The sequence below is a fragment of the Capsella rubella genome, unplaced genomic scaffold (assembly GCF_000375325.1).
Source record: "Capsella rubella cultivar Monte Gargano unplaced genomic scaffold, Caprub1_0 scaffold_7, whole genome shotgun sequence".
In the NCBI taxonomy this organism is placed as follows: Eukaryota; Viridiplantae; Streptophyta; class Magnoliopsida; order Brassicales; family Brassicaceae; genus Capsella; species Capsella rubella.
Genome location: NW_006238917.1, coordinates 16976679 through 17002979, shown reverse-complemented (window position 1 = coordinate 17002979; position 26301 = coordinate 16976679). Strand labels below are relative to the sequence as shown.

The following is a 26301-nucleotide window of genomic DNA, read 5'->3' as shown; positions in this document are numbered from 1 at the left end:
AAAACCAAAAAAAAACAATTGGCATAAACTCTGAGAAAGATTTGTATCAATCTCCATGAGAAGGGAGAATAAGAGAAGCCTCACTCATACATCACATACAAAAGAAAAACATCACCGATATCGATAAAATCTTTCCGGAGAGGCGGATGATGAATCGCACTCTTCACAGAGTCAAAAGTTTCTAAAAACATGTCAAAGGCAAAAAAAATGAACCCGGTACTCAGGAAAAGAAGCGGATGAGGGAGGCAGTGCCGGTAGTTATTCTATGCGGGTTGTGACTAGAAGAGCCTGAGCTAGAGGAAGGGGTTGAAGAAGAAGAGCTTTTGCAAAAAAATGAGCTTTGCTTAGACAAGCAAATGTTCTTTCTGATATTCTCTCACGATGACAGGCACACTTGTGGGTGGTACCTGAGAAAGAAAACATGGTCAGTGTTCGATGATTTGAGATTTTGAATGAATGGAGAAACTATGTCGCATGAATTATCTATCAATCTTACCATGCCATAATCTGTGATTATCATGGAAATGTAATCTGAAGGTGTAGCATCATACCTGTCATTAAGAAAATCACAAACGGGTTTAGTGACAGAGAAGAATAGTATAAGCAAGAACATAGTTTCACTTCTCCGATCACACAAGCTTACATCAAGTTCAAAAACTGCAGGTTTGCGTTGTTGGTCAAGCCATCTAAGTAGTTTATGTCTTCTCTTCCATGAACTTTTGAAATAGCATTTGGATCACCTAAAGGTGAAAAAGCAAGAAATTCAATGTAAGGTAAAACAAAGCAGAGGCGGTGTGAGATATGTTATAGAGAGAAGATAATGCATACCAAGCTCATTGGAGCATATTGAATCCAATTGCACCCTCTCATGGAACTTGTATGCTTCGCAACATACAAGCACAGGAACACGAAATGCACTTGCAACCATTGCAACACAAGCAGTCCCAACCCTTGAGTAAACAGTTCCGTTAGATAAAACTGATGAGGCGCCCAGAAACACTTTGGTGACTTCATGCATGATATATGAAATGGCATTTATATGAGTGTATGTACAGTTAATGCCTCGTTTGATCAATCTACGAAGCAGTAGCTGCCCTTCAAGCTTTGGGCGAGAATCCACCACCAAGACCCGAAACTTTTTCCTGAGTTCATGTGCATGTAATAATACCATCTCAACAGCAGTGGGAGATCCGTAGGTCAGAAGGACATCACCATCTCTTATTTTCGAAACAGCGTGTTTGACTATCACCGTATCTGCCCCTATGATCTTATCGTTAATGAACCGTTCAATATCTGACTGAAGAGCAGCTTTTGCTTCAGATTCAGAAAGTGTTATAGGCAGCTTTGCAATCCTGTTTTTCACAAATCGGATTGCATTTCCCATGCTGATCGAAAGCGGACGGCATTCTATGAGGAAAGAGACGTAGCTACTTATTTTAGCAGTCATGTCCCTGTTAAGATTCTTCTCAGGCGGTGTCGAATAATCTTTGACAACCTCTTGGAATGCGTGGAGCATCGCAATACACCTGGCATTACCACCAGAGATATCCCCAGAAAGATATTGAAGACCAACCTGATAACCACAATAACTAATACTCATTCAGAACACAAGTAACATTTATCTTAAAGAAGTAATAGCAACCACTAATTCGAACAAACGGTTCCTTGTTTTTAACAAAGAGAAGTAATAGTATATTACAAGCACCCACCAAATGAATTCAAGAGAAATGAAATACCTTGTACACAGCAGGATGCATAGGGTCAAGCTGGAAGAACTTGGTCTCGAGATCAGGAAGTTGAGTGCCATGCTCATACTGAGGCAAATGCCTAAATAACTCAACCCTGTTTTTAGCCTCGGTCTGTTTTACAACAGCACGTCTTTTGGCCTTCACGACTCTACTCTCATCATCATACTGCATGCGGGGATGAGGAGCATCTTTCTTTCTATCTTTCTCAGATGGACCACCCTTCTTCTCAGCTGCTCCAGCAGCTACAGCAACATCATTCTTCTGAGAAGTAGGCTTTGCTGGTCTAGCAGCTTTAGCACTGGTTGAAGCCACCGAGGCTGAGGTCACTGCTGGTCCCTTCCCACCATCAACTAATATAGCACAGTATTACACAAACTGATCAAGATATTGCAAAATGCACAACAGAGCACCCAGCTATTCCATTCAATGAAGGACTAAAAGCAATGCTAAAAACATCCCTGAACTAAGCTGATGAAACATTCTTGGCGATAAAATCACACATTGGTATTAATTAAAAAAAAATGCACCTTTTGCAGCTGCTTTAGCAGCTCTTTGAGCTTCTTGAATAGCTCGCCTCTCAGCTTTTGTGGTTTTCTCTTTCAATGGCTTAGAATTCTTCTTATGGTCACTCTCCACCTCCATTCCACTAGCCTTCTCTGCAATTAATTACAAGAACAACATTGTGATTCCATTAGCCTTCATTATCCTAAAGAACCAATTCGCAAATCAATCAAGAATTTTCAAACTCAGTCACTCGTAACAAAGCAAAATCTAATCAAAATTACGATTCGAAGATTATAGTGACAGTACCAGAAAGTCCAGGAGGCATGGTAACGACGGAGACAGTGGTCAAGCCACTAGCAGGAACACTACTAGATTTAGCCGCGGCCATAGAATCCATCCCAATACCAGGAAGCGAAGAAGCAACAGGAACAGAAGATTTTACGAAACTACCCCTAGAATGGCGTCCAGGAGACGCCGTCGTTGATCCGTCAGGGAAATCGCGGCGGCTGGAGTAAGAAAACGAAGACGGAGAAACGGCTGACGCAACGACGGCGTTTCGAAGAGGGAAGGCATCAGAGGAATTGTGACGAGGAGGAGGAATCATGACTGGGGAGAGTGAGTTGCCGGAAGGAGAAATGGTGGAAACTGGAGGAGAAGAAGCGGATGCGGAGATCGGGTCGGGTTGTTGAAGTTGAGAAGAAGAAGAATCGGGTTGAGATGATGTGAAGAAACCAACTTGCCGGACCTTTGGGTCGACTACGGCGCGAGGGTTCCGTCGAGACTCCATCGCGTCGGAGAAGAAACTATGAAATTTCTCGGTGAAGAATTCGGAATTATTAAATTTGGATTTGGGGATCGAATTTTTATTTTATTTTCTCCAGACGAATAAAACGGAGAATAGGGTTTTTTAATTATATTTTATTTCTTCATTAAATTACGTGATAATATTTATTTATTTTCAGATTAATCCGATGTTGTCAGTCTCAGTCACTGAAGTCTTACTTTTGTTTTTGTTTGTTTTAGTATTAATCCATTAGCAATTAGCAATTTATTTAATGGAACAAAATCTAAGAATCCAAAGTTTGGTGTCAGCAACATAAACAAACCATAGCTTAAATGAAAAAAAAATGAAACTGAACCACATTTTCTTAGGCTTTTAAGATAATTGGGAATTCATAACATGATCTTACTAAGATTGAGGATTTTGAAGCATATGTATGCGACCCTGAAGATGAAAGTACTTTGATGGTGTGACTGACTAAAACATTGTTTTGACTCTCCCTCTCTACATGAAGCTTGGGGAAGCTGGGCCTTTGGATAGACCGAGCCGAACTTCCATCCCGTGGTGAAAATCTACAGGTTTGAGCGTCTCGGATTCACGAGGATCTGCGGATTAAGAAGATACTATTATCAGAACAACCGGAGAAACAACGATGAACACTAAGAAAATAAACAAGTTGAACACTTCTTCTCTACTGGTGTGTAGGTGTAGAACAATCTAACCAGTAAATGAAGCTGAAAGGCACAAGAAAATGGAATAGAGCCATGATAGAACAATTACCATTCAAGTAATCCTCAAAACCAAAAGCATCTATAGCTCCCGTGTAGACTTCAAGGCCAAGCATTGAAGAAGGAATTGCTCCAGGAGGTCTCTGAAATCTGAATACTCCAAAGAAAAAGATATACAATAAATATTCACTTAACCAAAGTAAGCTGAGGCTGCTCTATGTGAATATAATCTTCAAATCTAAAAGAGTATCCCACTCTGCGGTTTATGAGTCCGAGTTCCGATATAATAACCATTGTAATGATTCGTCTACACATATTTTTCTTACAATATTTCAAAACTTCAGAACAGCAATTGATATAATCCAATATAGATTGATAGCACTAAGAAAGCATATATCAATATCTTAAGAGTAATCTATAGAAGAACCTAAAGAAGATTCGCAATACATAACTCATATCTAATAATCAGAGTAATTCAGAGGATTTCATCTTAAAATGATAAATCCAAATCCATACCTAGAAAGGATTTGCCTATCAAAATCCATACCTAGAAAGGATTTGCCTATCAAAATCCATCTTCAAAGGAAGAGCAGCTCCATATGTATGTGTAATCACTTTCCTCTTCATTTCTTCTTGTGATTGCTTTCCCTGAAACCAAAACAAACCCTAAGTTCAGAAACCCAGTAAAATCCCAATTCTCTCAAAATTCTTGAATCAACGAAATCTGAATATAGAGGAAGCGAAGCTAATCAAACACACTAATTCCCGTTGTTTAGCCTAATTTTTTTCACTTTCATCAATGTTAATTACTTACAGATTCGTAAGCTGATTCGAGAGGATGAGATCCAATGATATCGCTCTTAACGCCGTGAAGACCAAAGCGTAGAGCATCGTTCTTCATACCTCCGATCTCATGCGCTATCTTCTTCTGCGATTCCATTTTTTTCTTTCTTTCCTCTTGCTCTTTTCCTCCGCCGTTCTACTTCTAACTTTCTCGGCGACTTTCTGGGCAAGCAAGCAAAAAGCAAAATCGGAGAAAGAAGAAAGTAATTAATTAATTATGGACTCTAATAGAATGATTCAAGTAAAGCTGAAAGCCCAAGGCCCATAACTCTGACATACTTTAAAGCCCATTTAACTTCATGAAAATCATATGATGTGGGAACGCGGAGAATGGCAGATATATAATCTCAGGCCTGCGAATTCGGGTCGGGTCGGGTCGGATCATTCGGGTACTCAGAATCTCAGATATAGTTCGGAATTTGAAAAACGTTTCCGAAAATAACCGAATTACATAACGGGTCGGATCGGTTCGGGTATCAGGGTTTTTGGTTATTTTTTTGCTTACCGAAATGAACCGAATGTTTAAGATTTTCGGTTAGATTAGTAAAATCGGATCAAAAATCTCGATTAAGTGGGGGTAATTTTGGTTAATTTCGGTTATATCGGGTCGGTTATTTCGGTTAACTTTGGGTAATACTGGTAATTCAGGTAAATCAGGTCGAACCGAACCGATCCGAACCGGTAACCGACTGGAATTTATTAATCCTTCTGGTCGGTTATCTCTGGTTAACCGAAACCAAAAATCTCGGTTCGGGTCTGTTCGGTATTTTCGGGTCGGGTACTATTCCCAGGGCTATATAATCTGATCAGGCATAGACCATGTAACCGAGTTCGTAACGACGAAATTTTTAACAATTCTCGCAGACGTTACGTTAGGTAAGGGTAATTGCTGTAAGTATGAACTTTTTATACATAGGATGATTATATATAATTTGATATACAAGACCAAAATAACATTGACCAAAACGTCACGACCTATACGTGATTGTCTTATATTTTCATGAGGTAGAAGATACAGAGTTGGTGGATTCGTTGGAAATCAGTCTTACTTCATAGAGATTCTCACTTTCTCCTTTACCTTCAAAAGCATAACAACGTAAGACAATTTAAGAACCGAGAACAAACATTTCAAAAAACATGAATGGCTAAACTACTTACCAACTTCTGCAGTGATGTTTGGTCCAAAGAAGGAAGTGAATTTCGCCTATTAAAACAATAGTTTTATGCTCAGTTTCAGCTTAATGTTTTTTTTTTCTACTTCACAGATACTACATTTGATGAAACCAAAGCTATTTTAATTTCTTACACGCTAAGCAGATTAGGTTTGTTAGTTTTTGAATCTAAACTCTTACCTGTCTTTTTTCAAAATCTGCCAACGTCAGAGCTTTGGCCTCAAATACAAGGACCAGGCAGTAACGACCATCAGTCAGGACCTACGGACACGAGTTATCTAAAATGATCTGGTCTGTCTCATAATATGATGTAAAGTCACGCACAAGATAAAATTTTTTTACCTCTTCCCTTATCAATTGCAAGATAGGTGCACTACGCCTTGGGATTCCTCCGCCCTTATACCAGACAGTCGAGAGAAAGGGGTGTTAAAGCAGAAGTATAAAAGCATGTTGTGCTTCATTTTGTTTCCATAAAAAATAGCTTACCAGTCCATATTGAAAGATCCGTTTCAGTGCTTCTTCCAAATGTTGTTCATCTCCATAACGGTATCTCGTGACATCATTTCTAACCTAATTAAGGAAAGAAGTAGCCCGACATAGTTAAAAATATGAGAAGTAAGTTTTAAATCCTATTTTCACTGAAAAAGACTACAATCTCATGTGATACAGGCAAATGGAAAAACTAAACTGAACTTTTTTGTAAGCAAGTGAACATATTACATTGAAACCAAGCTAGCATTTAGATTGAATTTCCAAATACTAATGCCAAAAACTATTAACATCCCTTACTCTAATCAAAAACATATATATGGCTTATAAAATTTATGTAATAGGGAAGGGATGAAAAATTATCTATAATCAGAGTGAAGTTACTCCGGTAAGTACCGAGGCTAACCAGAACTACTAAGTACCTGCGTTAAAATAGGAGTAGAACAGCTTTCTCTAAGCTTCACCGCATCCGAGTAGCTCAAGCAAGGAACTGGTTTGAGTTCTGCATACTGCAAAAGAAGCAAAACCAATACTCAGGGACTAAAACAATTAGGCATTCCGAAAAGCCAAAGAAAGAAATGAACAACTCAAATACACAAGTCAAATTCCTCGACAAAGTTACAGCTATCTAAAATATTCCACTTTCTCAGGGACATTAGAGTGCTAAACACAACTGAAGAACGTAAAGAGATGGAATGAATACCTTGAGAGCCATTCCAATAATAGCAAGGGGAAATCCATATGTTAGCATTATAGCAGACCACTCAGATCCAGGAAGGATATTGAAATAGGCTCCAAAACCATACCTGTAGGATTTTAACACATCCATTATGAAAAAAAACCTCGTATATAAACCTCTATAGCAACAAAGAAAGGTATGAAAAAACTCACGACAGTAGCGAAACCCCGAGACCTAGCCCAATAACACCAAATGAAATCTGCAATCCAAAACAGATTGAAAACTTTTCAGTGTGAAAAATTGTTCCAAACACACATATTATACCACTTTTAGTAATGTTAAACCAAACTAGTAACAAGAAACCATATATTATATCATTCTCCTGAGGTTTTAACAGTAACAAAACAACAATGATAGCAATTGAGACAAGTTTCATTGAACTTTCATCAGAATCTATGAATTGCATACATCAAATCCTTCCCAATTCTCAATTTCAAACCACAAATAATCGAATCGACCTAACACAATTTGTACAAGGCAATGATCGTTGCAGGAACACTTAATCATAATTGAATTCGAAGAAACTCTTTAATTGAAAAAATCGAAACCAATATATAAACCTTGGCTAGAGTAAACTCCTCATCAGGTATTAAGGTTCTATCACCAGAAGCTACAGAAGGAGACGAGCTCGTGGAATCCGCAGCTCTCGCAGTAAAATCGAGCTTTAAAACCTCTCTTCTCAACCTCGTCTCCGGTACATAGAGCCATCTCTGCCGTGGCATCAGAGACGGTTGTGAAGACGAAAACACAGATAGATTCTCATGGCGACGGTCGCTAAGAATCCGGCGACGGAAACTGGAGAATAACACGGTGGTTCCCGGAGCTGCCGATATCGATCCCATCTTCTCTTCCTCTCTTCTTCTCTTCTCTCCCTCTCTGTATCTTTGTGAGTGAGAGTAATAATGTGAGGCTGAGGTGAAAGTATTGGTTAAATTCGGTTTACAAAAACCGGTCAACAATCAAAATCAAATTGGGATTTTGGTTCGGTTTACATCTTAACCAAAAAAAGGCGTGAGGCGGTTGTAACGCCGCGTATATATATGTAAGTTGGAGAAGTAAATCTTATTCCTTAGATAGATAGCTTCTGTCAATGTCGTCGTCTCAGGGAAAGAAGAAGGCGTACAAGACACGGCAATCAAACTCAAATCCGACACTTTCAGATGATTTGATATTGAGCTGCGTGGCGCGGGTGTCAAGATTGTATTATCCGACGACTCTCTCCTTCGTCTCCAAGAGCATTCGATCTTTCGTAGCTTCACCAGAGATTTACAAGGAACGGTCACTCTCCAGCTGCACGGAGAGTTGTCTTTACGTGTGTTTACAGCTCCATCCTCTTGATGAAGACCCTAAGTGGTTTACTCTGTACCGGAAACCTAATCAAACCCTAACGTGTGACACAAGTAATGATAATAAGAAGTCAAGTGGGTATTCTTTGGCTACGGTTCCAATTCCTCATTCTCCTCCTATGGATCATTCGAATCTCGTGGCGGTTGGTTCTAATATCTATATCGTCGGCGGATCTGTATCGCCTTCCTCTAGGGTATCGATTTTGGATTGTCAGTCTAATACATGGCGCGAGGGGCCAAGCTTGCCAGAGGAGCTATTTACAGTTTCTGTAAGCGTTATTGGTAGAAAGATATTTGTATTAGGAATCTGCAAAGATGGCTTTCCCAATAAGTTTTATGTGTTTGACACAAAAACACTAACTTGGGATCCCCTGCCAATCCTTGGTACCGAGACTACACACTGTACTTACAAAAAAATCATATGTTTTGGCGATGAGTTGCACCGGGTGAGTAAAACAGGTGTAGTGGATACTTACAGTTCCAGGGAAAGTAGATGGGACGAGGTTAAACCAAACAAAGAACATTATCATTTTTTAAGAGATTCTTCTTGCAAAATTGGTAATGTTTTATACTCTGTTTCAAAAGGAGAGTTCAAATGGTATGACAATGAGGTTAGAGTGTGGAGGCAATTGAAAGGTGTATTAGGATTACTTAAGTTCCATCTTCACGATGCTTGTGCTAGATTGGCTGATTACGGTGGAAAGATGGCGGTTTTGTGGGACGAGTTTATGCCTGGCCGAAAGAAGATGATTTGGTGTGCCGTGATTGCGCTTGAAATACGCGAAAATTGCGAAATTTGGGGGGAAGTTGAATGGTTTGATCATGTGCTTACAGTCCCTTGGAAATACAAATTCATCAAGGTTCTTGCTCCTACTGTTTGATGAATTCGTCACAAGGCTTGGACCTGTTGTTTTACTTCTAATTTATTTGATATCATCTATTGATTGATAAGCATATACCTACTTTTTTACAATACAAAATTGAGAAGTCACAAACTATCAAGATTGTTTCATATTTTAGAGAATTCGAACTTTACAAACAGAGATTATGAGCCAGCCTTTTTAATTCACATGTCAAAGGGTTTTGACTCAGCCTTTTACATCTCCACTTTATGATTAGAATCATGTTCTTATGAAGTAAGATTGTAAGAAAAGATATCTCTAACAATGTGGAAATTAAGTTTGACGGATTGGATTACAACATGGCGACCATAATTCTTATTATGATATTGTATTTTCAGTTTGTAGACATCAAAAGACTAAGAAAGTGAAACAAGAGAAGAGGTCAGTCATCATATATTCATATTACGTACTAATTGTGACAAATTCATCAAACAGTAGTAGCAATGGCAAACATACAAAGAGTATGTGACGTTTTTATATGCATGGAGCCATGGACATAGATGAGTCGACATATCGTTTATCTTCTGTTAATGTGAGACAAAAATAAAAGTAGGTATCACATGAAAATGAAAGAGTCAAAGAATCGAAATCATAGAAAACTTTTTTATTTGTGCGAGGGCAAATTTTATGGGTTTTTGATAGCATCACATGAACAAATATGGATACCCACCAGCATATGGAATGACTTGGGTAACCTTGATATGTCTTGTCTCTTTATGTTACATCCTTGTATTTGTCTACACTATTACAAAAACTAAAGTTTAACAGAATAATAAATAAATAAAAACTAGAAGAGACCTTTTCTCACAATTTTATATATATATACATTTTGATATATAGAGACGTCTATTGAATTTAAATTTCAGCTGTACTCGTTAGTTTAATATGGGTTATTATTTATAAATTTTTTATATCCTATTGTAAGTTTCACATAAATTGAGGTTTGACACAAATGGCAACATAAGTTAAGAATTGAAGTTCCATGATCTATATTGGCTGGTTCGGACGAGGTTGGGGTTTTTAACCTATTTTCAAATCCCTAGTGCTAGTTAATGTGTATATATCACTTCATGTGATGCATCAATTCAGATTGATGGGTTAAGCACAAAAGGGGTGAATCTCACGGAGCAAGGAATGGACTATGAGGTCGAAGCAAACCAATTGTCCACTTTTAGACTCCTCCCACTAGAAAGCTCACATCAACTCGTCTCAAACAACTCATGGGCTTCAGCCCAATCATTTGTTGCATTGTACGTACAATGAAGTGATCCTAGCATAACCTTTTTCTTAAAACTAAAATCCAAGCTGAACTTACGTTCCTTAGAAACATATACATAAAGGATTTTCATCTATCTATCCAAGAGGTTTTAGATATTATGTCTAGAGAGAATTTTGATTCTATTTTTTCTCTTAAAGATGTTGATGATGTGGGTAAACTACTTAAAAAAAGATTGGCATGGTCTTAGAACATGAGAATCCTTTGATATTTCGCTGCAGGAAGCGGTGTAATATCAGTTAGAAATCATGCTGACAACACTACAAGAAATATCTGAAAAATAAGATGATAATTTTTTGAAAAAAAACTGCACGAATTTCTGAAAAAGTCTCATATTACTGCAAGATTAATTATCACAGATGATTACGAAAATGTTGTTGGTAGAGTTCCTTACCAATCAATGAAAGAGAGAACAAATGTCATTTCTTTCTTATAACTGGATATGGGATAGACTGCAAAGGTGTTCCGTTTTGGGAAGCACAAGACTCTTACGGAGATGCAAAAGGAGATCATGATTACGGATTTCCTCGAGATCATAGTTTGAGGTAAAACAATTGCATTTTATTGGAATTGCATAATTTGATTTCTTTGATAAATCATGTTGACAAGATCACTAATACTCCTGAAGTTTCACAAAGAATGTCAATTCTAGATTTTTATTTTTGTTTCACAAAGAGTGTCATTTGACATGCATTTTTAATACTGAATTTCCTAATTTTACCATTAATTTCAAACTAATTAAATTGTTAAACACTTATTAAATATAAGCATGTATGTATATTAATTTGTGTGAATTATGTCAAAATGACACTTTTATGAAATAGAGAAAATATGTTTTTTGTACAAAGTGATCATAGGATCTTCTCTTTATGGCTCGACTACTACTTCATCTTGTCTCCTTCACCTATCTTGGCGTTGCTCTCACTTGTTTGATTTGACTTTTTTTAATCTTTGTATTCTTGCTGGCAATCTTCAAAGAGTTCAGATCCATCTCCATGGCATTCTATTTATATTCTCGGTTAGTGTGTGAATAGCTTGTTTCCACGTTTTTGTATTTCTCTTTATATCCTGATTTGAGGTGATCATCTTCTTATTGTCACCAAGCATAAAATGTATATCCTTCCACCATAATTAGCCAATCCAACACAATCATAAAGAGAGAACCTAGGTAGTCCTACCAAACCCTCCAATTCTATCCACACTCTAAGTCTAATTACCTTAGTACCATGCCATATGAACTCAACGCCATACCCTCCTAACGCATGGTTATAACATGTGTTTTGTAATATGTACTCAACGTTCTCTATCTCACAATAACAATCCCATTTAGGTTCATTGGTATCTCGCAGGTAGATGATCTGGATCCACCACAATCCATAGGAGGAGAATGAGGACCTGGGACTTTAGCCAAAACATATACACTTGACTTCTTCTCCTTATTACTTGTGTCATACGTTAGGGGTTTATCAGGTTTCCGACAGAGAGCAAACCAGCTAGGGTTCTCAAATGAATCCAACTCTAAGCATACATATAGACAACTCTCGGTGCGGTCCAAGAGTGACCGGGCTTTGTAAAGTTGCGGCGAAGCTAGGAGTGATCTAAAGCTCTTGGAGACAAGGGAGAGAGTCGGATAATATAATCTTGAGACACGGGCGACACAGTTTAATAGCAAATCACTGGGACGATAGCTTTTCCGAGGACGTCGACATTGACGGAATCTAAAAGAAATCGCCGCGATGCAACGGAGAACAAATTTAGGGTTTGGACTATAAATATACAACGGGATTAAACCGGCACTATGTCTTCGGTTAAGGTGAGAACCGGTTAAAGTTTTGATCATGTTTGAGTTAAGCATTATTTATTCTTGATAATGTTTATAAAGTTATAAACAGAGTATAAACAAATATAATGCGATTCAAAATAATTAAGATTCAAGCAATTTTTTAACCAATGATTAATCCAAACATTATCAAAATTTAACCGGTTCTCACATTAACCAAATGGTATGATGAGTCTGTTTTTAATCCCTCTGTATATTTAAACTCCAAACCCTAAAATTGTTTTCTCCTCCTTTCGAAAAGAAACCATCAACGGTGATTTAGTATCTTCGATTCCGTCAATGACGTCCCCGGCGCCGGAATCAAACTCAATTCTGTCACTTCCCGATGACTTGCTAATGAATTGTGTCGCACGCGTCTCAATATTGTACTATCCGACTCTCTCACTTGTCTCCAAGAGCTTTCGATCACTCCTAGCTTCACCGGACCTTTACAAGACCCGGTCACTCTTGGACCGCACCGAGAGTTGTCCTTATGTGTGCTTAAGGTTACAATCTCGTGAGAACCCTAGCTGGTTTACTCTCTGTCGGAAACCTGATCAAGCCCTAACGTGCGACACAAGTAATAAGAAGAAGAAGCCAAGTGGATTACAATCTCGTGAGAACCCTAGCTGGTTTACTCTCTGTCGGAAACCTGATCAAGCCCTAACGTCTGACACAAGTAATATGAAGAAGAAGCCAAAGCCAAGTGGATATGTTTTGGCTAAAGTCTCAATTGCTCATCCTCCTCCTTTGCAATCTTCGAGTCTCGTGGCAGTTGGTTCTAATATCTACAACATTGGCGGATCCAACCCAACTTCCTCTAGTAGCCTCTCTAAATTTGATTGCATGTCTCATACGTGGAGCGAGGCTCCAAGCTCTCCAGTGGAGATGTTTACAGCTTCTGCTGGCGTCCTTGATGGAAAGATTTATGTGGTTGGAAGCTGCGAAGATGAAGATTCTAAATCCTTAAAGGACACTTTCGAGGTGTACGACACAAAAACACAAGTTTGGGATCATGTGCCAAGCCCTTACAACGGAAAAAGATACAACTTCAAAATCCTATGTATTGACGAAAAGTGGCACGTGGGGAACACAAACGGAGTGGATGACCTGGTGGTTGCTTACAACCCCAAAGAAGGTAAATGGCACCAAGTGATTATGTGTGATTATACGGATTCAAATGCTTATTGTGAGATAGAGAACGTTTTGTACTCTGTTGACAAATTATTTTATGGCATTGAGTTCAAATGGTATGACACTGAAGTAAGCCGGTGGAGAAGAATGGAGGGTTTGGTACTACCTGGGACTCCTACTCATCATGTTAGATTGGCTAATTATGGTGGAAAGATGGCGGTTTTGTGGGAGTGGGAGGAAGAGCATTTGACTTATAGTTGGGGTGGCGATAAGAAGAAGATCTGGTGTGCAGTGATTACGCTCGAAAGGCGCAAAAATCGTGGAATTTGGGGAAAAGTCGAGTGGTTTGATCATGTTCTCACGGTCCCTGGAACATGTGCTTTACAAAAGGTTCTTGTTGCTACTGTTTGATGAAATGTTTGGTGTTTACGTTTATGCAACCATGATGAATAAGTCTTTGTCTATTGCTGTCTATCTTTTCAACTGATGTTATATTGGCACTGAGTTCAGATGGTATGACTCTGAGGTAAGACGGTGGTTACTGGAGGGTTAAAAGCTTATCATAACTATCAAGATTGTTTAATAATTTAGGGAATCCGAATGAAGTAATGAACATATCATACAAACAGAGCTTTATGGGGTGTTCATATAAATCAATACACAATGTGATTCAAAATCACATGTTTAAGAGTTTTGAGTCAGCCTTTTACCTCTTCCGCTTTTCGCCTAGCAGAATCATGTTCTTATGTGCTCACCTCACAGCCAAAGAGAATCATTAAGTAATAATAGTATTTGCATTCCTTTGTGCTCGAAGCCGTTTCATCCTACAAAACATAGGAAGAAACATTGAAATGCAGCCGAATATTTAAACCCCATGAACTAATTAAGCATAGACCGAAGTTTAGTACCCATGAACTAGTTCTATGCAAAGAAGTTGATTAATTGTAACACTGAAAATATCAAAAGTATGTACTTTCCAGTGAATCATCAATTATTCATTCCACAAAACATATTCGAAAGAAGAAATGAGATGTGAAGCAGGAAATACAAACCCATGAACAAATTAACATCAATCAAAGTTCAAGAAAAGCAAGATACTGTTCCATGCAAAGTAATTGTTTAACTGTAACACTCAGGAATTCCAAAGTATAATTTCAAGTGATGAATAACTTATACTGATCCTTTAGTTGCAGGATTTATAAATATAGATGTGATTTGAGTTTAATCAAGCAGTTTTAACCTCTAAATAGTTTCATAAAATGTACCCTTAATAAATTCCTTGAGCTTAAGAGAGAAATAAAATGATTCACCTTATGAAAGAGATGTATTTCTCGATCTCTGGTTTTTGCTCAGAGCTGAAGGAGAACCATTTTTCATGAGGACATACTTCATTCCAGCTTCCTAAATCTGCATACAAACAAAGGAAAGAGATTATAATTACTATATTACTACTGTGAAGACAAAGAAAGAGTTTGTAAAATATTTCACACCTTGAAGCAACATGTTTTGCTCATCACTGTAAGACTTCAATGTCCAGAATATACGACCATTGTCATCCAATTCGCCCGGGTTGGTTCTAACAGCATCATCACTTCCTTGACTCTCTGCAAACACGATACACCACTTCAGAATCGCCCAATCATGATCAAGGAACCATAAAGAATCAAATGAGTCTAGATTTGTACTTTTCGATAGCATGCTTATTGCGTTTTGCATTTCAGAATAAACTTCTTGGGTTTCAGCATTTATTCGCGAGACAATAGCATCATGTTCTGTTATCAACAATGGAATCCCGTTTTTCTCTTTTACTGCTTGGGCCAACTCATCTTGCAATTTCTGCTTTAGTTCTTTCTCCTACAACAGAAAGGTTTTAGAATGAATTAAGTATTGTTCAAGTGAAATTGTAAAGACAGTAGACTTGGTAAATTTTATAGTTACCTTATCTTTTGCTGCATTGATCTTTTCTTTAGCTTCCTTTTTCCTTTCAATAGATTCAAGATTTTGGCTATCAATGCAATTTCTCATAACCCTGAAAATTTTATCACAATATGTAAGCCCTCGAGCAGCATAAATCAAAGAGAATAGTTGATTCAACAGATGAATATAACTAATACTTACGTTGTGCCAAGCGTCTCATCACATAAGAAATTCAAAAGCTGAAGCCTTTTTGATGAATTCAACTTCTCATACTGAGAAATGCCTTTTTTAAACATTTCAGGAGGGAAATCATCTAGCTGAACTTCTGATTCTGAAAGACATTCTCCAATTGCAGTGAACCAACTAGCATCAGTCGCCGTCAGGCCAACCGAGCTATCCAAAAATGGAAATCAATCAAATATTCATTCTCAGAAAGGGAAGCTAATAGAAAACTTTTAAAGGAAATCATTCTTACGTTTCTCCTCTATCCTCTAATATCACAGTAAGTAGTTGGATTATCATCTGGGTGAGTGTAGAGTATTGTTGTCTCCTTCTACTTCGCCCAGATAACATTTCACGAATCACACATTCAGCTTGCCCTTTCCTTAAATCAAGAGCCTATCAAAAAAGTCATATGAAGAAGGTAGGAGCTAGTTAACATTTTACATACTCAAAATTTCTATGTTAAAGAACAGATCAAAAATCAAACTATGCTTAGGAATAGAGGATACCTTCCCAAAAGCTGAGCAAAACTCCAAAAACTGAAATACATTTCCAACATCTTCAGGAGCCAAGTCAATGCCAGAAACAGTAATTGAGCTATTGCCCTGAGGTAGTTTCACCTCCTCAACCTGATCCTCTTCTTTCTTTTTGAGAGCAGGTTTGATTCTTTTGATTTTGTCTGCTACGTTGTTTTCCTTGATATCTTTAGCAGTAGTCTCTGCATCACAAAACTTTCATGTGTTAGTCTCTTTTCAACTGTAGTACTAACACTCACAAGGGAACATTTAAAATCACATTCTCTCACTTTTCTTTTTTCCTTCTACCAATATTTTCTTGGTAACTTCTGTCACAGGAACAGACTCAGAAATCTTGATCTTTTTTGGACTGCTCTTTTTCACAACAGCATTCTCATTGTTTTTCTTGGTAACTTCTGTCTCATGAACGGATTCAGAAATCTTGATCTTCTTTGGACTACTCTTTTTCACCACAACATTCTCATCGCTGCAGCCGTTGTTTAAATCCTTAAGCTCTTCACGTTTAGTTTTTCTCGATTTTTTAATAATAACCTGTTTTTGTTCAACAGAATTCTCCTGCTCAAGTTTCAGTGGTGAAGTTACAACAACACCTTCCTGCAGATACCACCATATCAACAAATAGATATAAAACAAGACTCAAAAGTTAAATATACACAATACAAGGACCATGCTAGAGCATCACACGTACCGGTTTCTCCTTCTTTGTATAAAAGTATTTGTCAGAACCACTAGTTTTCAAAAGCTCAGAGACAGAAGAGAACCCAGTCTTCTTAGCAGTGTGTACTAATATCCCGGTAGGCTTTTGTCCTCGTTTCTTCCTAGTACAACGAAACAGTTCACAAATTCATCCAAGCTACAAAAATAACATAAACCTTGCAAAATTCAATGTAATGGATGATTTTTAAATTACATGCAGTAGCTACAGTTACAATAGCCTCTGCATTTGGGACAAATCCAATCCTTCTTCAACGCAACCTCTTCTGCATTCTCCCCATACCTATAACATCAAGCCATTATCAATACCCTAATCACCAGAGCTAATACATCTCTCTATAAACACAACTCTCAAAAACATCAAATCAAATCAAACCTGTTCACTATGCACTTGGTACACAACTTAATCGGACATGACTTGTCTTTCTTCTTGGTCACACAAGATCCAACAAGATCAGTTCTCTTTTGTCGACACTACAAACACAAGACCATCCATTGATTCAAACATTAACTCTGGTATCATAAACATTAATTCAATACCATAACAGATCTCTAATTAAAGGAAACCATGAATACACCAATTCAGATCAATATGGTTAAAATTATCAAAATCAACGAAAAAACAGATTTTGACGAGTACCCATCTTTCAATTTCACCTTAATTTCAAAACCCAGATGAACACAACCCTAAAAAAACACCTAACTTCGAAAAAATTCAATTTTTAAAATCCTGAAATTCTCACTATTGAAGACAGTTTGATGAAAGCAATAACTCGAATTCATAAACCCAAATCCAACATCACCATCAACGACGAATAAACCCAATCGGATCAATTTCAAAATCCCAATTCGAATAAAATTGAAAAAATTCAGACCTGGTGACAAGTTTTTCCAGAGGTGGAATCTTCGATCCTTGGTTCTGTAATACCAGGATTTGGTGTTTGTTCCTTGGACTGATTCTTGCTCACCACCGCCATATCCAGAAGCTCAACACAAACTGAAGAAAAAAAATTGATCTGATATGGCGAAACTAGTTTATGGGAGTGTGAGTTTTGTTTATCACTAAGACTCTCAAAGTTTTAAGCTTTTCGTCTTTGGAACAAGTGAGAGATTATCAAAAGAAGAAAAGTTTTTGATTTTTGGTTTTTCCCTCCCTACCGAAAATTTTGAGCGGGCGATGATTTCGAGTTTTACGTTTTTTCAGGTGTTCTCTCGTATACGTATTTTTTTCATTTACAGTAAGATCGGAAGAACTTTTGTTTTCCTCATTTTACAGTATGATCGGCAAATTACATACATCCCTTTAATCATCGTACATGGGCTTGAATGGAACACATGGGCTTGGCCCAATTAATAGTACGACGAAGTAGATATGGACACAAATAATAGTACTCAAGATTTTATAATTTTATATTCCAGTTGGGGATGTCCAAATGGGCTTACAATGTATATAAAGTTTATAAATCTTGAGTATTGTGATATATATTAGAACTAAGTCGAATTCTTTTGACTTTCAACACAAATTGTTTGTGGTAATCAAGTTCCACAACATTGTTTCAAAATATGAAACAAACCTTGATGTTATATTTTGCTACAAATTACAATCATAGACAGTCAAAGACGACAAAACTAGGCCATAGGTGATATCTACCACTTTCTATTTTTAGACAAATTTGGTTTAAATGTTGAAAATGAGATATTGTTTGCGCAATGGATCACATAATCGTATTCTTACCAGACGGACTCGTGAGATTTGACAAATTTTATGGTTTGTGTTCTATATGTGGCAGTTACATGAGCTTTCCCAAGGTTTGCCAACTGGATTGCATAGTGGCCAACCCCACCAGATGATATTGTGATCAGGATGTTCGCTTGCTTGCTTGTGCCATCTAGTTTCAACCCTGCATGATGAGTCAGAATAGTTAGATCTGACATAGTCAAAGCTGTTGCTTCAGCTGATCCCACTTCTTGGGGTCTTTTAAAGGTCAGTTTCTTACTTGCAATTGCGAATTCAGCAAGTCCACCAAAATATCAGTTAATAAGCCTAGCAATCAGTAGCTTTGACGTCATGGATCCATAATCTCAAAGCTATGCTCCTTTAAAAGTACTAGGTTTTAACCCGCGGTACACCGCGGGACAATTGTTTTGACTAAAAAATATATTTATTTAAGTTATATTTGTTTATTTTATTACTTTTTTAGTATTTAAGATTGTGTAACTGTATTTTTGATTATTATTTTTATTACTTAACTCGCGGGATATTTTTTTGTAACTTGCGGGACTAAAAAAATTATGTTTAAGTTATATTTGTTATTTTTTTTTTGTTTTGTTAACCCGTAAGAAAAACGTAAAACTCAAACCCGTTAAATCATATTTATGTAAAATATAAACCTTGAATGTTTTATAGATTTCGAGAGAGATTTTGGTTTTTGTTTTCCAAAGACTCATTTTTAACCAATCAAGATTTTAAAATTTTGGATTCCCTAAAATCTAATAAAACTTTTTTTTGTTGTAATCTTCCATTCAAGATTTTGGATTTTTAAGTTTCATATTAGTCATATTTATAAGTGTTCTAAACCATTGTCTAAAATTTTCTACCCGATGTGGGACATTATACATATATGTTTTTTCTTTTATAGATTCAGTAATATACGTCTGTTTTCAAAAATTCAAATTGCTACATATGCGAAAAAAATTGTATTTTTATTATACTTATGTTTTATGTAATAATGTAAATTTTAAAACAAATAAGATCATATAAAGATATTGGAGAGATATTTAATTTATTAGGGAGATATTTTAGGAAATTTTGTTAAATGTAATAAATATTAGTTTCTAATTTTGCGATTACGGTGTAATTTAATTACAAATTTTATCTTAAAAGTTTGTTATTTATTTAAATGGCAATGATTTATTATGCAAATAATACAAAATACAAGGTTATTTTCCAAAAAGTACTTCAAAAATGTTAATATAGATTCCTTGATCTCAAACATACATATAAAATTTTATAATTTGAATTCAATGATAGAAAAATAATTATTATGGTTGAAATGGCAATGACAATAGTCAATAGGAAAGCAAATTTATAAAATTCACTAGTTGCTAAACATAAACGCGAAGCTATCTTAATTTGTTGTTTTAGAAATTTTTTAAATATTTGACTAATTTGTTGGTGTTGACAGGAATTGTTGTTAACAATATAACATAGGTTAACAAAGTATCATTCCCAAAACATAACTTAAAGTATCATTCACATTTTCCAAACTAGCTAGTACTTTTATTTCATTAGAGTTATTTTATATATCTCAAGAATATATGTAACATATTTGATTTATGTTTATAAATGTGACACAAGATAATTTATTTGATTTAGAATTATCCCTTCTCGCTTGCTATTTTATTAGTTTTCATTTTGCATCGTTTAATTAGTCTTGTTATAATTTTCTTGGTAAAAGAAAACAATATTGTATTAAGAAAAATTATAGATCATATGTTATTGACTTTTCAGTATTAGTAACATCTAGTTGTAAAACACCAATAAAGCATTTCAGTTTTACAAGGAAGAAACGAAATGAAGAAGAAAAAAGGTTGAAGTTATCAAAAAAGGAATAAACATTTTTAAAAATAATATTATTTTTTGTAGAATCAAACCTATTAAAGCAATGGTGATAGAATCAAACCTATTAAAACAATGGTGATCAAGAATTTCACCAGTCATGTACTATATACAAAATTTATACATAGTATAATTGAATCCAAATTTATTAATTATAAGTCTATAACAAAGGAGCAAGATCACTTGTATGAGTATCTTATCTAAGACAGTATATATACTATAATAAAATTTAATTAATATTCTAATATGGTTTAGTATGTAACTAAATTTTAAATAAATAGAAATTAAACCAATTAGATAGAGATATGTGTAAATTACTAAAACGGGTATCTTAATAATTTGTCAAAGATTTTCAAAATATACTTTTATTATTCTCTCTCTTTACTTTTCAAAACTTTTATTATAGAAAAGAACCTCATCCAAAATTTCTTAATTGATGTATTATGAAAAATCTTATTATTTCCAGGTTCCAGTAATATTTGGAAGAAAAAACGTCGAATAAATTGTGCACCTACTAGTCAAAATATCAAACTACGCTAAAAGAAAAGTAGGATACTAGTTTAAAATATTTGTTTTCGACAGCTATCTCAAATCTTGTTTCTGATCGTTTATCTGTTTTGAGTTTTTTTTTGTGTAACTGCTAAGTTGTAATCAACACATTTATTTTAAATCTGGTTTGGAATTATTTAATAAAAAAATTAAGAAAATTTGAAACTATAACATATTTTTTTTTCCATACAAATTATAACATATTTATACGCTTCATTGTTTTGAACAAAATAAAAAAATTGTGTACTTAATTGTAAACCTTAATACACTACTAATATTTACATATATAGAGAGAATCTTGCTAAATTCGTGCAATGATATTGATGTCTCAAGATTCCATTAAGTAAAAAAAGTCAAAGATTCCAAAAGGTCAGGTCCAAATGTAATGTTGCATATCCCATTCATCATCCACCGACTCATAGAAGACAAATCTTTAATAATCAATATCCCATTAAATAATTAAGAGTTATCCAATGACATTTCATATGATCACATCCTTGGTGTCGCTGACTCGACTCTTCTTATTACAAGTTATTATTATTATTATATCCTTCGAGACACAAAACAAATATGTTCTGTCAGAAAATTACGGCGAAATTCATCTCTTAACCACACAAGTAATTAGAGTTTTAATTAATATTTGATTCTATTTCATTGTTAGGTTAGTGCTTATCTTCATATGTTTGGTAACTCTTTAGATGTATCAATCCAAATCTTTATTTAATCGCATTAACCTCGTATATATAACGGTTTCTTGGTTATTAAACTTATAACGATCAAGAATTATGGTTTATAAAGATTCTTTCTATTAAATGATATCATAAATTTTCAACTAATTGTGACCCAAAAAAAAAATTGCAATTAATAAAAATAAGAAAAAAAAACACGTAATGTTGACGTAAACAGCAAAAAGCCACGTGATTTTTGCTGTTCAAAATTGCAATGTGAATTGAAGAAGATAAGCTATCTAACTTCATGTTTGGTTATCAAAAGTTTATAGTTTCTTAACCAAAGAAAAAAATTGTTTTACTAATTATATTTCTTATGTGACACTTAAATTGAACTTGAAGAAACTGATTTAGTTATTGCATTTAATTTTTTTATTTATTATAATATATTATATAATTAATTAGAACTAAAATAAGTAATGATATTTTCTTATTAAATAATTAAAAATTATTTTTCAATAACTATGATACAAAAATATGTAAAATAAAATTAAGTAAAAACTATACTAATTGAATAAATAATACATTTTTTGTAGATTTTCATTTAAATATATAGGTTCATTTAGATGACAAAAATAAATGAGAAATCTCAAATTACTTATCCATCATCAATTTTGTTTTGAAAAAACAATAACTCTAGTCAAACCAAAATTTTAGGTAATTATCACTTTTTGACAAGATTCTCTCCTAATTCTTGATTATTATTTCCCGGATTATATCCCAATTTTAAGAAAAAAGTAACTTATGTAATAATATTATACAAATCAAACATATAGATAGAAACATATATTGACATCTATTACCACATATGTAAAACACACACAAAGCCTTTGTATTTCTATAAATACTCGTAGCAATAACATACACACACACAAACCTCAACACACAAAAACGCTTGTGAAGACAAAAAAAACACAAAACAAAAAAGAAAGCCAAAAACTCTGTTTATAGTTTGAAAATGGCAAACCGTTTCCTCCGACCAAACCTCATCCACCGTTTCTCCACCGTGAGCCCCGTCGGTCCTCCTACCACGGTTATCCCGGAGATAATTTCTTTTGACCAACCAAAACAAGACGTTGACCTAGATCTTTCCGACCAATCTCGACTCTTTGCTTCTGTCCCAATCTCAAACCTCATCCGTTCAACCGCAGTTCTTCATGCCACGGCCATAGGCCCTATGGTCGATATCGGCTCGTGGCTTATGAGTTCCAAGCTCATGGATACAACTTTTACACGAGATTTGGTCTTAGGTATCGTGAAAGGAACGTTTTACGACCATTTCTGCGCTGGTGAAAACGCTACAGCCGCCGCGAGACGTGTTAGGACCGTTTACGAGTCGACAGGACTTAAAGGTATGTTGGTGTACGGCGTCGAACACGCCGAAGATGGTAACGCGTGCGATGAAAACATTCTTAAATTCATTGAAACCGTCGAAGCTGCTAAAACCCTACCTACATCTCACGTAAGAGCTCATCTTTAAGTTTTTTTCTATGCATTTCTCTATTTATTTCCATCCATTTTTCTTTTCTGACCATTCCTTAGGAATACTATAATTATTTCGGTATAACTATTATTATAAAACATATCAAATATTTTAGTATTATATGATAGAAACTTGTGACGGTCATATCTACAAAGAAACCACCATATACATTAAATACATATTATGAATTAATTAGGAGACAAATGGTGAGAAATAAGGTTAATTAACACCAAAATTACTATGTTTACATTAGCTTTTGTTAGATAATTTGATACAAAACTACCTCCACCAGTTTAATTTTTTTTTTTAATATATGGTTTTCGATATTTACAAAAAAAAAAAAAATGATTCCACTAGACATCTTTTCATACATCTACCACCACAAAAACGTGGAGTAACCGACCAATGAAAATCCTCTATAAGAATAAATATCTTATATAATAAACTCAATTACATAAATTTTCTAAAAAAAATATAATATAAAGACAGAACACAAATTGTTAGTTGTCTGATTTTTATTTTTAATTTAATAAAGACTAGTCTTTTATTTATTTTCTATACGACTTGTCTTAGTATTAAGTTTTTGTTTTAGTAAGTAGAATGTAATAACAATCAAAGCCACGTTGGTTCCTCGTCAGACTTAAAAAGGTTAACACGTTAATCACGCAACGAGGACATACTCGTCAAATCAAAAATTGTCAACTACACGCATGAGAATATTCATTCTCTTGTCGGTTTACTAAAATCCCGGTTTAACTACTAATCAAGTTATTTTTTAATTGGTTATTGTCTGAATACAGTTAAGCTCAGTGGTGGTCAAGATCACAGCGATTTGTCCAATGAACGTCTTAAAACGTGTTAGTGATTTGCTCCGGTGGCAATACAAGAACCCTAATTTCAAACTGCCATGGAAACTCAATTCATTCCCGGTTTTCTCCGGTTTAAGTCCTCTTTACCACACAACCACCCAACCTGAACCATTGACCGTAGAGGAAGAACTCGAGCTGGAGAAAGCTCACGAGCGACTCAAATCTGTATGTCAGAGATGTCAAGAGTCCAACGTACCGTTACTAATCGATGCAGAAGACACTATTCTCCAACCTGCCATCGATTACATGGCGTATTGGTCGGCTATAATGTTCAATTCTGATAAAGATCGACCTATCGTGTACAACACGGTTCAAGCGTATTTGAAAGATGCGGGAGAGAGATTGCATTTGGCTTTACGAGAATCGGAGAAAATGAATGTTCCTATTGGGTTCAAACTTGTGAGAGGTGCTTATATGTCTAGTGAAGCTAGGTTAGCAGATTCCTTGGGTCACAAGTCACCTGTTCATGATACGATTCAAGATACGCACGATTGTTACAATGACTGTATGAGTTTCCTTATGGAGAAAGCTTCAAATGGATCAGGCATTGCTGTTATTCTAGCTACGCATAACACTGACTCTGGTATATATATATATATGTCTTTACTTACCCCTAGATTTGATGATTATATTGTCCTTAAGACATTGTTATACTTAATTCTTTGTTTATCTTTCTTAGGTAAACTAGGGTCAAGGAAAGCAAGTGAGCTAGGGATCGATAAAGAGAATGGGAAGATCGAGTTTGCACAGCTTTACGGGATGTCAGATGCGTTATCTTTCGGATTGAAGAGGGCTGGTTTCAATGTGAGCAAGTACATGCCATACGGGCCTGTTGATACTGCGGTTCCATACCTTATCCGGAGGGCATATGAGAATCGTGGTATGATGTCTACAGGTGCACTAGATCGCCAACTCATGATGTAATTAACCTCACCTGTTTAATACTCTGGTTTAGTCATTTATTATGTATTATAAGGTTTTATAAGGTTTTATAAGGTTTTGGTCTTAACTTTGTGTTGTGTTTGTTTGTGTCTTTGTAGGAAGGAGCTTAAGAGGAGACTTATGGGTTGGTGAAGACAAGAGACAAATGTGTTACAATCATGGAATTTGGCAAATTTAGATTGTAAAATTATATATAAAATGGAGTAGCAAAATGCCAAAATATATGAAGTAAGATCACAAAAGGATATATCTAATTATCTATCATCTACAAATGTATAAATCCTGCGTGATCAATGAAAATGCAATTTGCATATTTATTTTCTGATTAACTAATAATTTATATATTTTTATATAATTTTTTGTTTTTTTCTTTATAATTAATTTTTGAAGTGTATTTGTTTACTATTATGTCTTTTTTTTCCGGATTAATTTTTGGGCTTATAAAATTTATGTACCCATATAAATGGGAAACAAAATTTTCGACCTTGATAAAAAAAAATTAAGTCTCTCTCCACCTGACACCAAAAGTTACTTTCCAATCCCTAACTTGATTTGCACTAAACAAATAATAGCTTTTGCAGTATAATAGAGTAGGGAGCAGACTACACACGTTAACCTCCTCTAGCTTTTGACACGCTGACGTTGGGAGAAGGAAGATTTTGGAGAAGAAACAATGATGACTTCGGATACGGTACACTGGAGGCAATTCGTTTGGTTATTTATTATTGTGATATCTCAGTTGCCTCCACATCACATCTCTGAAACAAGTAACACATTTACACAAAACCTTCCCTTGATATCGGTGAAGAACAAAACATACAGAGACTTTAAGGTTCATGTATGAATTTATTGCGGTCTTTAGTTCGTTACTGCTTCAATCATAGTGTATTCAATGCTTCAATACTTTATCCGCTTCTGGAAAAAGTCTAACGATAAATAATGAATCTACTCGATAAGAACTAACTTAAACAATAATGAATCTACTGGAAAAAGTCTAGCGATAAATAATGAATCTACTCGATAAGAACTAACTTAAACAATATCTTCTGTCTAGATTTTTGGTACTAATAATGTGTTGGTTTGTTTGTGCCATTGTAGGAGAGAAGAGATAAATACCAATGGGCCTTGTAAATCGAATATTTTCATTGATTATCATCAAATCATTTTCAATACTATCATTCTTCTCTTTTGCCTTTTTTTTTTTTTTTGGGTCAAACAAGTCATTCTTCTCTTATTGCTAA

The 26301-nt window shown here is 35.3% G+C and overlaps 7 protein-coding genes across 9 annotated transcripts; 3 read left to right on the top strand and 4 right to left on the bottom strand.

Moving 5' to 3' along the window:
* Positions 1-3092, bottom strand: LOC17879790 (translation initiation factor eIF-2B subunit delta). The gene is made up of 7 exons (XM_006283245.2): positions 2559-3092; positions 2276-2404; positions 1737-2098; positions 829-1573; positions 644-740; positions 497-551; positions 1-407 (listed from the first exon to the last, which is right to left on the bottom strand). The coding sequence occupies exons 1-7, from the start codon at positions 3037-3039 to the stop codon at positions 345-347; spliced, it is 1932 nt and encodes a 643-aa protein (XP_006283307.1). The 5' UTR covers positions 3040-3092; the 3' UTR covers positions 1-344.
* Positions 3093-3285: 193 nt separating this feature from the next.
* Positions 3286-4784, bottom strand: LOC111829698 (cyclin-B1-2). Its single transcript, XM_023779593.1, has 4 exons — positions 4576-4784; positions 4309-4409; positions 3814-3911; positions 3286-3638 (listed from the first exon to the last, which is right to left on the bottom strand). Exons 1-4 carry the CDS (start codon positions 4699-4701, stop codon positions 3538-3540), a joined length of 426 nt encoding a protein of 141 aa, XP_023635361.1. The 5' UTR covers positions 4702-4784; the 3' UTR covers positions 3286-3537.
* Positions 4785-5481: 697 nt separating this feature from the next.
* LOC17879546 (thylakoid membrane protein slr0575) lies at positions 5482-7887 on the bottom strand. Its single transcript, XM_023779592.1, has 9 exons — positions 7565-7887; positions 7157-7203; positions 6969-7071; positions 6688-6774; positions 6263-6346; positions 6119-6172; positions 5957-6037; positions 5763-5808; positions 5482-5682 (listed from the first exon to the last, which is right to left on the bottom strand). The coding sequence occupies exons 1-9, from the start codon at positions 7844-7846 to the stop codon at positions 5603-5605; spliced, it is 864 nt and encodes a 287-aa protein (XP_023635360.1). The 5' UTR covers positions 7847-7887; the 3' UTR covers positions 5482-5602.
* A 207-nt stretch (positions 7888-8094) lies between these two features.
* LOC17879656 (F-box/kelch-repeat protein At5g38670) lies at positions 8095-9231 on the top strand. The gene has a single exon (XM_006285805.1). It carries the CDS (start codon positions 8095-8097, stop codon positions 9229-9231), a length of 1137 nt encoding a protein of 378 aa, XP_006285867.1.
* A 3348-nt stretch (positions 9232-12579) lies between these two features.
* LOC17879766 (putative F-box/kelch-repeat protein At5g38680) lies at positions 12580-13900 on the top strand. 3 transcript variants are annotated; one of them, XM_023779563.1, is made up of 3 exons: positions 12580-12916; positions 13028-13335; positions 13465-13900. In XM_023779563.1, the coding sequence occupies exons 1-3, from the start codon at positions 12648-12650 to the stop codon at positions 13890-13892; spliced, it is 1005 nt and encodes a 334-aa protein (XP_023635331.1). In that variant the 5' UTR covers positions 12580-12647; the 3' UTR covers positions 13893-13900. The 3 variants fall into 3 exon arrangements, with proteins under 3 accessions (XP_023635331.1, XP_023635330.1, XP_023635329.1); XM_023779562.1 differs by having other exon boundaries at positions 12580-12942; positions 13051-13640; positions 13725-13900; XM_023779561.1 differs by having other exon boundaries at positions 12580-12943; positions 13055-13900.
* Positions 13901-14019: 119 nt separating this feature from the next.
* LOC17879132 lies at positions 14020-18063 on the bottom strand. The gene is made up of 13 exons (XM_006283310.2): positions 17746-18063; positions 17247-17344; positions 17067-17153; positions 16845-16974; positions 16426-16750; positions 16130-16338; positions 15874-16016; positions 15600-15791; positions 15420-15510; positions 15167-15335; positions 14972-15085; positions 14792-14888; positions 14020-14305 (listed from the first exon to the last, which is right to left on the bottom strand). The coding sequence occupies exons 1-13, from the start codon at positions 17845-17847 to the stop codon at positions 14257-14259; spliced, it is 1806 nt and encodes a 601-aa protein (XP_006283372.1). The 5' UTR covers positions 17848-18063; the 3' UTR covers positions 14020-14256.
* A 4595-nt stretch (positions 18064-22658) lies between these two features.
* LOC17880820 (proline dehydrogenase 2, mitochondrial) lies at positions 22659-25373 on the top strand. The gene is made up of 4 exons (XM_006283603.2): positions 22659-23228; positions 24050-24701; positions 24798-25038; positions 25159-25373. Exons 1-4 carry the CDS (start codon positions 22725-22727, stop codon positions 25190-25192), a joined length of 1431 nt encoding a protein of 476 aa, XP_006283665.1. The 5' UTR covers positions 22659-22724; the 3' UTR covers positions 25193-25373.
* Positions 25374-26301: the final 928 nt, after the last annotated feature.

What these genes read in the sequence shown, in the direction of transcription:
- LOC17880820 (XM_006283603.2), top strand. Translation starts at nt 22,725, where the DNA reads ATGGCAAACCGTTTCCTCCGACCAAACCTCATCCACCGTTTCTCCACC. An exon ending in TACGCATAACACTGACTCTG is followed by an intron (nt 24,702 to 24,797) that starts GTATATATATAT and finishes TATCTTTCTTAG; the next exon opens with GTAAACTAGGGTCAAGGAAA. An exon ending in CTAGATCGCCAACTCATGAT is followed by an intron (nt 25,039 to 25,158) that starts GTAATTAACCTC and finishes GTGTCTTTGTAG; the next exon opens with GAAGGAGCTTAAGAGGAGAC.
- LOC17879790 (XM_006283245.2), bottom strand. Translation starts at nt 3,039, where the DNA reads ATGGAGTCTCGACGGAACCCTCGCGCCGTAGTCGACCCAAAGGTCCGG. An exon ending in TGCATCCTGCTGTGTACAAG is followed by an intron (nt 1,574 to 1,736) that starts GTATTTCATTTC and finishes TGTGGTTATCAG; the next exon opens with GTTGGTCTTCAATATCTTTC. An exon ending in AATATGCTCCAATGAGCTTG is followed by an intron (nt 741 to 828) that starts GTATGCATTATC and finishes TTTCACCTTTAG; the next exon opens with GTGATCCAAATGCTATTTCA.
- LOC17879656 (XM_006285805.1), top strand. Translation starts at nt 8,095, where the DNA reads ATGTCGTCGTCTCAGGGAAAGAAGAAGGCGTACAAGACACGGCAATCA.
- LOC17879546 (XM_023779592.1), bottom strand. Translation starts at nt 7,846, where the DNA reads ATGGGATCGATATCGGCAGCTCCGGGAACCACCGTGTTATTCTCCAGT. An exon ending in CTCGGGGTTTCGCTACTGTC is followed by an intron (nt 7,072 to 7,156) that starts GTGAGTTTTTTC and finishes AAAATCCTACAG; the next exon opens with GTATGGTTTTGGAGCCTATT. An exon ending in TGCAATTGATAAGGGAAGAG is followed by an intron (nt 6,038 to 6,118) that starts GTAAAAAAATTT and finishes TCGTGTCCGTAG; the next exon opens with GTCCTGACTGATGGTCGTTA.
- LOC17879766 (XM_023779561.1), top strand. Translation starts at nt 12,648, where the DNA reads ATGACGTCCCCGGCGCCGGAATCAAACTCAATTCTGTCACTTCCCGAT. An exon ending in ACAAGTAATAAGAAGAAGAA is followed by an intron (nt 12,944 to 13,054) that starts GCCAAGTGGATT and finishes GCCAAAGCCAAG; the next exon opens with TGGATATGTTTTGGCTAAAG.
- LOC17879132 (XM_006283310.2), bottom strand. Translation starts at nt 17,847, where the DNA reads ATGGCGGTGGTGAGCAAGAATCAGTCCAAGGAACAAACACCAAATCCT. An exon ending in ATACAAAGAAGGAGAAACCG is followed by an intron (nt 16,751 to 16,844) that starts GTACGTGTGATG and finishes TGGTATCTGCAG; the next exon opens with GAAGGTGTTGTTGTAACTTC. An exon ending in AATAAGCATGCTATCGAAAA is followed by an intron (nt 15,086 to 15,166) that starts GTACAAATCTAG and finishes TCGTGTTTGCAG; the next exon opens with AGAGTCAAGGAAGTGATGAT.
- LOC111829698 (XM_023779593.1), bottom strand. Translation starts at nt 4,701, where the DNA reads ATGGAATCGCAGAAGAAGATAGCGCATGAGATCGGAGGTATGAAGAAC. An exon ending in TCGAATCAGCTTACGAATCT is followed by an intron (nt 4,410 to 4,575) that starts GTAAGTAATTAA and finishes TTTTGGTTTCAG; the next exon opens with GGAAAGCAATCACAAGAAGA. An exon ending in GATAGGCAAATCCTTTCTAG is followed by an intron (nt 3,912 to 4,308) that starts GTATGGATTTTG and finishes TGGAGTATTCAG; the next exon opens with ATTTCAGAGACCTCCTGGAG.